This window comes from Nicotiana attenuata, chromosome 6, assembly GCF_001879085.1.
Source record: "Nicotiana attenuata strain UT chromosome 6, NIATTr2, whole genome shotgun sequence".
Classification (NCBI taxonomy): domain Eukaryota; kingdom Viridiplantae; phylum Streptophyta; class Magnoliopsida; order Solanales; family Solanaceae; genus Nicotiana; species Nicotiana attenuata.
The window spans coordinates 41698027-41705882 of record NC_031994.1 but is presented as its reverse complement, the minus strand read 5'-3'; the positions used below and the strand labels follow the sequence as shown (position 1 = coordinate 41705882).

At 35.4% G+C, this 7856-nt stretch overlaps 2 protein-coding genes across 3 annotated transcripts in view; one reads left to right on the top strand and one right to left on the bottom strand.

The window, feature by feature from the left end:
- The window catches only part of LOC109226889 (protein DEHYDRATION-INDUCED 19 homolog 5-like), a 3205-nt gene extending 924 nt beyond the window's left edge, over positions 1-2281 (top strand). Inside the window, exons 2-5 of one of the 2 annotated variants that reach the window (XM_019391785.1) lie at positions 317-456; positions 634-711; positions 792-1018; positions 1964-2281. In XM_019391785.1, coding sequence (XP_019247330.1) covers positions 317-456; positions 634-711; positions 792-1018; positions 1964-2063 — 545 coding nt within the window. In that variant the 3' untranslated portion in view covers positions 2064-2281. Of the gene's footprint in view, positions 1-316; positions 457-633; positions 712-791; positions 1019-1960 lie in introns of both variants that reach the window. The other variant, XM_019391784.1, reaches the window with a different exon arrangement.
- On the bottom strand, positions 4273-6743 carry LOC109227797. The gene is made up of 4 exons (XM_019392993.1): positions 6654-6743; positions 6441-6542; positions 5350-5673; positions 4273-4390 (listed from the first exon to the last, which is right to left on the bottom strand). The coding sequence occupies exons 1-4, from the start codon at positions 6741-6743 to the stop codon at positions 4307-4309; spliced, it is 600 nt and encodes a 199-aa protein (XP_019248538.1). The 3' UTR covers positions 4273-4306.

Below are 7856 nucleotides of genomic sequence, written 5' to 3'. Positions count from 1 at the left end.
GGATGTGAAGGGTTGTTTAGGAAATTGGAACTTTTGAAGATGCTTGAACCTCTGGTTTCCATAGTTTGGGCCCTTCTCCGCCCGCGCACGGCGGGAGCTTAGTGCACCGGGTGAAACTTGGTTGACAAAAAGTAAGTCAAGACTTACAAGGAGGGATCATATGCTACTCCCTTGGGGAAAGATTAAGACTTGAAACACATAACCTTGGGGATAAAGACATGCTATTTCACTTATTTATACTAGACTAGATTGGTGATGATGTATTTTATTTCCTAAACTTCAAACCTTATGATTCTTTGTTTTGGAAATTAAACAGATTCTCACTTGAATGTGGACAATGAAGGAGAAGAAGATGTTAGAACTTGGTTCCCTTGCCCTTTCTGTTATGTCGAAATTGAAGTGCCAATGCTTTGCTGCCATTTGCAAGATGAGCATTGCTTCGACTTAAAAAACGCGGTAATGTCAAGTGATGCTTCCTTACATTACATCCTTTTAACATATATTTCTCTTATGTTATATGCAAAATGAAGTGTAAGACTGCACTACTATACTTGAAACTTTTCAATCTTTTCTATGTATTTGTACTGAAGATCTGTATGAATTGATCAATCTACTTGACGTTTCTAATTCCAGGTCTGTCCCATATGTGCTGCAAGTTTGGGAAAAGATCCTATTATACATTTTTCTGTACAACACGCACAGTCAGTTAAGGTAAACATATTTCACCTTTGGAATATATAATTTTGACTATAAAAGATATCAATTAACTTTGCTCCCTACCTCATTTCCAGAGAAGGAGAAAATACCTAAAATGTGGCTACTGGGATAATGCCATAGCTATGATGGGTAAGGATCTTCAACATATAACTTCGTATTTTGAGATAAATTCGGGGGTTGGTCGGTACAAAGGGCACGAACCTGCTTCTGATCCACTTCTATTGCCATTTCTCTGCAATGTGCCTCCTACTGATACCGAAAGCAGGTGCCAAGACAAGTCTTCTGTTTCTGAAATAGAAAGGTACTAGTCTAATGAACTTTCTTTTGATGCACCTGCATATAATTTATTTATTCATTCGTTCTCTTTTTTACATGGAAGTTTCCTCATAAAACAAAATGGAGTAAATGCTAAACCTGAAAGTTAATACCCGAGTAAATGTGAAATTTTTGTATTCGTTGTCACTATAACCAACAATAAAATTTCTCAACCCAAAGCCAAGCTATATATCCTATTAAGTTTTTCTGTTCAGCTACTGCTTTTGGTGATTCATCAGCTAAAAAACTTGGGCTTCCTCTCTTTGCTAGTGGTGAGTTAGTTTGTCGAATTGTCGTACATATGTATTAGAATTCTCTCTCTGCCTTTTGGGATAAGAATCAGAATTCAGGGCAGTCTCTGTTTGTTCGCCTAGATGAACAATGATTCGAATATTTAGGGCCAACTTTTGTGTATGCACTGACACTTAGAATGAACAATCAGACAGTTAATTATATGCTTCCATCTTCTTATGAACAAAACTATAGTTGTTTCGTAAATTGCTTATTTTCAACAGGTATGAGACATGCTCTCTAGAACTCTGAGGTACTAACGAGTGTCAACAGCTGTGGTTGTACATGTCTTTGATATTTCTTTTTCTCCCCTTTGTCATCTCTAACCTGCCACACTCCCGCCAAAAGGATTTTTTTTCGCACTGATGGTGTAAGGATTATATAGACAATCAAGCAGATAACTTCATTTTAATTAGCAATATGGCAAATAACTTAGAACTATGTTGCCTGGGCTCTCCGGGAATGTCGCTGGGTGCATGTCGGATCCTCCAAAAGTTGTGTATTTTTGGAGGATCCACACGGGTGCGGCATCATATACATAAGTAGTAAGCAATATTAATACACTGTCAGTACTTAAATAAAATGGTTATAAAGGAAGTGGTGCTAAGTTAACAGTAGAATCTGTTCTCTTCTGCAGCAGGAAGCTGCTTGTATCTAATCCAGCAGTGGAAGAGGATTCTGAAGAGAAGAGGCAGAGAGCTGCATTCCTTCAAGAGCTTATTGCGTCAACTATCTTCTAGAAAATCATCCAATTTTTGAAAAAGAATCTCATTCAGACTTAACTAGCTAGCAAAATAGTAATGTAATGTAATACAAGATTATAACATTTCAAAGTAATTAATGTCTAGATAGGCACTTCAGAGTTGAAGTATGTTGTTGCATTTCATTTGTCTTTGATGACCAACTTGTTTATTGTTACAGCAAATTTTCACAAACCACTATTGTTTAGTGGTTATTAGCCAGCTGTAGCTATCATTTACTATATTACTTCCTATAACTATGTTTTCAGTTTTTCTAGAGTGTATTCGATGTATTTAAGCTATTGTGTTCATGAATACAGTAGCAAAACTCGGCGTGAAACAGGGGAATACAACTAGGCAATTATTGTATTCGACTGTATTCACGATATGTATTTGTGAATACAGTAACGTAAATAGTGTAAATCGTGGTCTATTCGGTTGTTTTTAAACGGAAAGTGAATCAATTAACACAAATAGACTCCTAATATAACTCAACAAACTCAATTATAAATCTGAATACATAAATACATTTGAATACATAAATTATATTAATTAAAAAAAACATATGAATACATTCATGGAATATAGCAAGATAGTGATTACAAGTAAATACATGGAATACAGCGAGATACATCGAAATACAATGAAAAAAAGACAATGAATACAATGAAATACATAGAATACATCGAGATACATTGAAATACAACGAAAAAAAAGGTAACAGACTCTTCAAGTTGCTCAGGCCCAAACTCCGTCGTCTCTGTTCAAGAATAACCCTAATATCGTCTCGTCGACAGCAGATTTCGAACCTCCATTGTCAGTCCCAATTTACCCTATGTCAGATTTTGACATTGATACCAACATAATGAAAGTACAAGGGGGGGGGGGGGGAATTATTGACTTATTAAAATTTGGTCGACTAATATAAGTATTAGCTGACTAACCACAAGACATAATGAGTGAAAGCAGTAAAGAGAAATAGTAAGGCACACACGATTTATACTGGTTCGGTACCGTTGTGGTTACATCCAGTTTCCCTTGGGTCACAAGGGTTCCCTTAAGATCTTTGAACAAAGTTACAATATTGATGGTTTTTTTTTTCGTTTACCATCAACGTACATAATCAACACTTGAGTTCTACTCAGTTGACACAACTTTCTTTTGTACTCTAGATCTCTCTATCTTTTGAGACACCGATAACTCACAATTACAGTGTTGGAACTAAGAAGTAGACAGATTTGGAATACAGTTTGTGTAGTTGCGTGATCTTCTTCTTGAGAGAGCATCCTTCTTATAGAATAGAAAAGAGCCGTTGAGTCCTTTTTGAAATTGGAGGCACAGGATCTTTAATTAAGGGATTTGACCCAAGGGGTGCCTCTTTGAATCTTGCTCTTTGACTGGCCCAGATTCGAATGTGACCTTCCTTGTCACAGCTGAATTCAAGGAGAGATTAATTCGCAAGCGCGATCCTCAAAACTGGAGTGACCATGATTGGCAATCAAAGATCCCTTGATTGAGGATGAGTCAATCTGCTTCTTGATTTATCATTGATGCAGTAACCGAATCTTCATTCTTTCCTTATTTTGAATCCAGTAGCAATCAATCTACTTCTTGATTGATCATTAATACAGAAACTGAATCTTCATTCTTTCCTTATTTTGAATCCAGTAGCAATCACTACAAAAAAACGGGTAAATTGCGGAGGTTAAAATTGCAGTTTGCGGAGGGTAGTAACCTCCGCTATTTGCTGTCACGACGGTTGAGCAAGCTCCCGCAGTATGCATCGCCGCTATTAATTTGCGGCAGACAAATGCGGGGGTTTCCTGAACCGCCGTGACAGCAAATAGCGGGGGTTCCTACCACTCCGCAAACCTGCAATTTAACCTCGCAATTTCAATGAGCGAAAATTAGATTTATTTTAAAATTATTATTGTTTTTGAGTGTAGGGGTTGTGAACCCCCGCAATCTGTAATTTCTTTTTGGGGGTTATATCCCCATCTATTTTTAAATATATTATAGAATTGATTTTTATTTTGCCATATTTTTCCTCTAATATCAATTAAATATTTATGCTCAAACCAAAATATTAAAATTAAGAAACATCAACATTTCGTTAACCGTGAAAAATACTATTACACAGTAGTATCATATGTCTTCAAACTAAATTAGAACATAGTTAACCATCTATATCAGTGATCATCTATTACATTGTCCTAATACATCCACTTCAATTAAAATGAAACTCAATGGTTGTCACTGGGATTACTTCCGCCAGAAGATCTTCTTGCATCCGTCGGTGAAACGGGTCCACTAGCTGCATCACTTGGCTGCAGCAAAAAGTAAAAAAAAAATATAACTATTAAGAGTATCAGGAAACAAGTCATTGGGATAAAATAAAATTATCTCAATGAGAAATAAAATACACTTTGCCACTTGGAGATATTACTTGAAGTTTCATTGAGTCTTCTTGTGCCAAAGACATTACTTATGAGAAATTTGTCATAGATCATACTGTGGAATTCTATTTTAGGATTCTATCATGTAACTACTCTATATTAAGATTCTATACAAGTTCTTTCTACTAGTGAAAAAGCTAACTCAAAGAGTTTAAGTTTTTTTCCAAATACAAACAGATAAAAAAAACTTGGTATTATTCAAATCTCAGAAGTTTTCAGATTGTTCCAAAAGAACAAAAGTAAGAATAAGTGTATAGCCAAACAACAAACAAAAACACAAACATTTGAATCTTAAAAACACAAAGAAAAAACAAAGAACCTAAGACTTATTTCAAACTTGTGAAGATTTTGTTGGCTTTGTATCACAGCTAAGATTTCTGACGAGGAGAGATTAGCAGCTGCTAGCTGGAGAAAAGTTTGTGTGATTTAAAAAGAAAACACCAAAAAAAGACCATGAAAGCAAAAGATCTGACATGTTTAGAGTAGTATTCATAACACAAGTCAGATTTGGTCCCTAAGAGGAAAATTCAAGTTACATTTACATTTCTACATTGTAATATTCTTGCCATTTCTACATGTCAAATTTAAAACGTGAAGGAATGAGTACATGATTAAATTGGAAAGGATTCTATGCAGCAATCTGATTACATATTCATTGTGGTTCTCCAACTTGTTAGGTGGAAAAGGATAGACAAATTGTTGATTTTTCACAGTGACTATGGATTCCCAAAACTTCAAAGTCGCACCAGTTATCATAGTGACTCTTAGCACTTCACAAATGAAAAATAAAATTGCACAATACACCAAAAATAAAAGAACTAAGCATTTACCGTTGTAGGAGAAGAAGCAAAGATCCCAGCAAATTGTTCTGGTATTGAACCTTCCTTCATTATCATATATTCTTTGAGAGTACTCATCAATTGATTGTACTTCTCTTGGCATCCAGAAGAAGAACATCCAACATTATTACTCACAATTCTAATATTACCAAGACGAAGATTTGTCTCTTTGAAAGTATTGCTTGGAGTAGCTCCTAATCCCAAACATCTCACCCTTCCAGGATGCTCTTTGCCTAGCACCTTACCAACAACATCATTTGGAGAAATTTCAGACTCATCCACCGTACTTTCACTCACGGCTAGCTCAATTTTTTCCTAAACACAATACACATCAAAAAAATCTGAGCCTACTGTTCTTTGTGCAAGAACACCAGTTATAGCCAGGGAAGTAATTAAGTGTGGGAAAAGGACAGGAAACAGACCAAGAAAAAAGAAGAGGACGGGAAACAGACCAAGAAAAACATACTAGTATTTAACTAAGAACAAAACAAAATGGAAGGACTTCATTTTGTAAACTATCTGCTACTCTAGCAAGAATATTTATGTCCTGTGCTAATGGTGTATTCTCTGCATCATATTAATCACAGATAGAATGACTTTAAGGATGAAATAACCGACTAACAAGATATCCCCAAACAATATGGAAACAGAATTTAACAGCAACTAAGAAAAATACATAGTGTGTATTGTGTAACTCGTACAGGCTATCAGTCACACGATTGTCTTCATCTAAGTTATTTCAGCCTCAGTTGTTGCATTCATGGTCCCTCTGAAAAGGGACAAACTAAGCTCTTAACATAGATTACTGCCTCTAGAAATGGAGCAAAGTTAGTAATATCTAGAAATCTGATCGAATCATCCTTTGGACTGGAATTCATAAAACGTGGTCCAAACTTGAGCAAAATTTCACCTTCATTTGACATTAAAATAGGTCGACAAAATATCTTTCCCATGGAATCAACAGGAGACTTGACGATAAACATATTTGTCCAACTGGGTCTTAATAGATTCAGGGCCTACTGATGATGGATATAGTTGGAGAAAGTATGGACAAAAAGACATTCTTGGTTATTGTAACTTACACATATTTCTTTTGCCTCCTCATTTACATATGATCCATCTTTTTTCGTATGTGTAGCAAGATAAAGTTGTGCTCGTCCAGGCTTACTTCCTGTCTCAGCCATCTATGCATGAAAACAAAAATAAGTCAGAATAGTTTAATTAAAGTAAAAGAAATAGATACAATATCTAAAATTTAAATAGTAAAGTAAGGTAAATAATGTGACATCTTTCACCATTTCAGCCCTTCTTCTAGAATTAGGTTTGGAGCTACCGGTGTGTGGAACTGTTTGCTTCTTCCGATTTTCAGCATTTCTTTTACACATGTTCTAACAATAAGATACATTTCAGTCAATTATATAAATAAATACTCATATTTATATGCATTTCAATGTGACGTTTCAGAAAAATACCTGAGTTTCTTCTTTACAACGGTAGTTCACAAAGATAGTCCATTGATCCCGACTAATACCTATCGGAACATTATCCATAATCTCATCTTTGGTTTTAAGTGGGTCTTTAAACTCATCCCACAACTTCTGCCTACTTGAAGCCCACTTCTTTGAAATAGAGTTATAAACATATCCTCGTGCAACTTCCTCAATGGTCATAAAACAGAAATGAGACTTCAAAACAAAATTTTGGTTAGTTTATCTTTTATATACAAATATAAAAACAAAAGACAAAATAGAGATATAGTTATAAAGATCTAGAACTTATACCTTTATAATGTTATTAAAGCAGTCGTTAAAGTATGACTTAGGCATATCCGGCCATTTATCAAAACCAATTGGAAATATGGTACAGTCAGTTGCTAAAAGGCCACATACGCCTGCTAGAAGGCCTTGTGCTTCGCCAATCGGATCCTTGCCATCAAACTCCACCACAACACGTTCTCCCTGAGGTAAACTTAATGCTTCTCTAGTCTTCAATTTCAGCCTTTTGGTATTTCCATGTGAATCTTTAATAAATAAAAATAAAAGCAAAAAAGTAAAGGTAAGAGCCTTTTGGTATATATATACAACTCTAATTGCATATATATAATCAACAAGTATAAGGAGATGAAGGCAGCATCTTCAAGTTCAAATATAAACAACTTGATTGAAGACCTAGAAGAACTCCACATTCTCCATATCATTTAGAAAGATTACCAGATAGGAAACATATAAGAAACATGAAGTAACCAAGTCCTAGCTTGTATCTAGCAAATAGTAACAGCCACACATAGTAGCAGATAGGTGAAGCAGCAACAGATGTACAAAAGTCCTATAGAAGATGCATTGGACAAGTGCAAATAGATCCACTCACACCCCATGGGCAAATAAATTCCCACAATTAGACTCTAAAGTCCTACACAACAACAGAAGGGTAATGATTACCTATTCCATCGACAGTCCAATGATGTGAAGACTCACGTTTAGGACGCTTATTGGATGTTG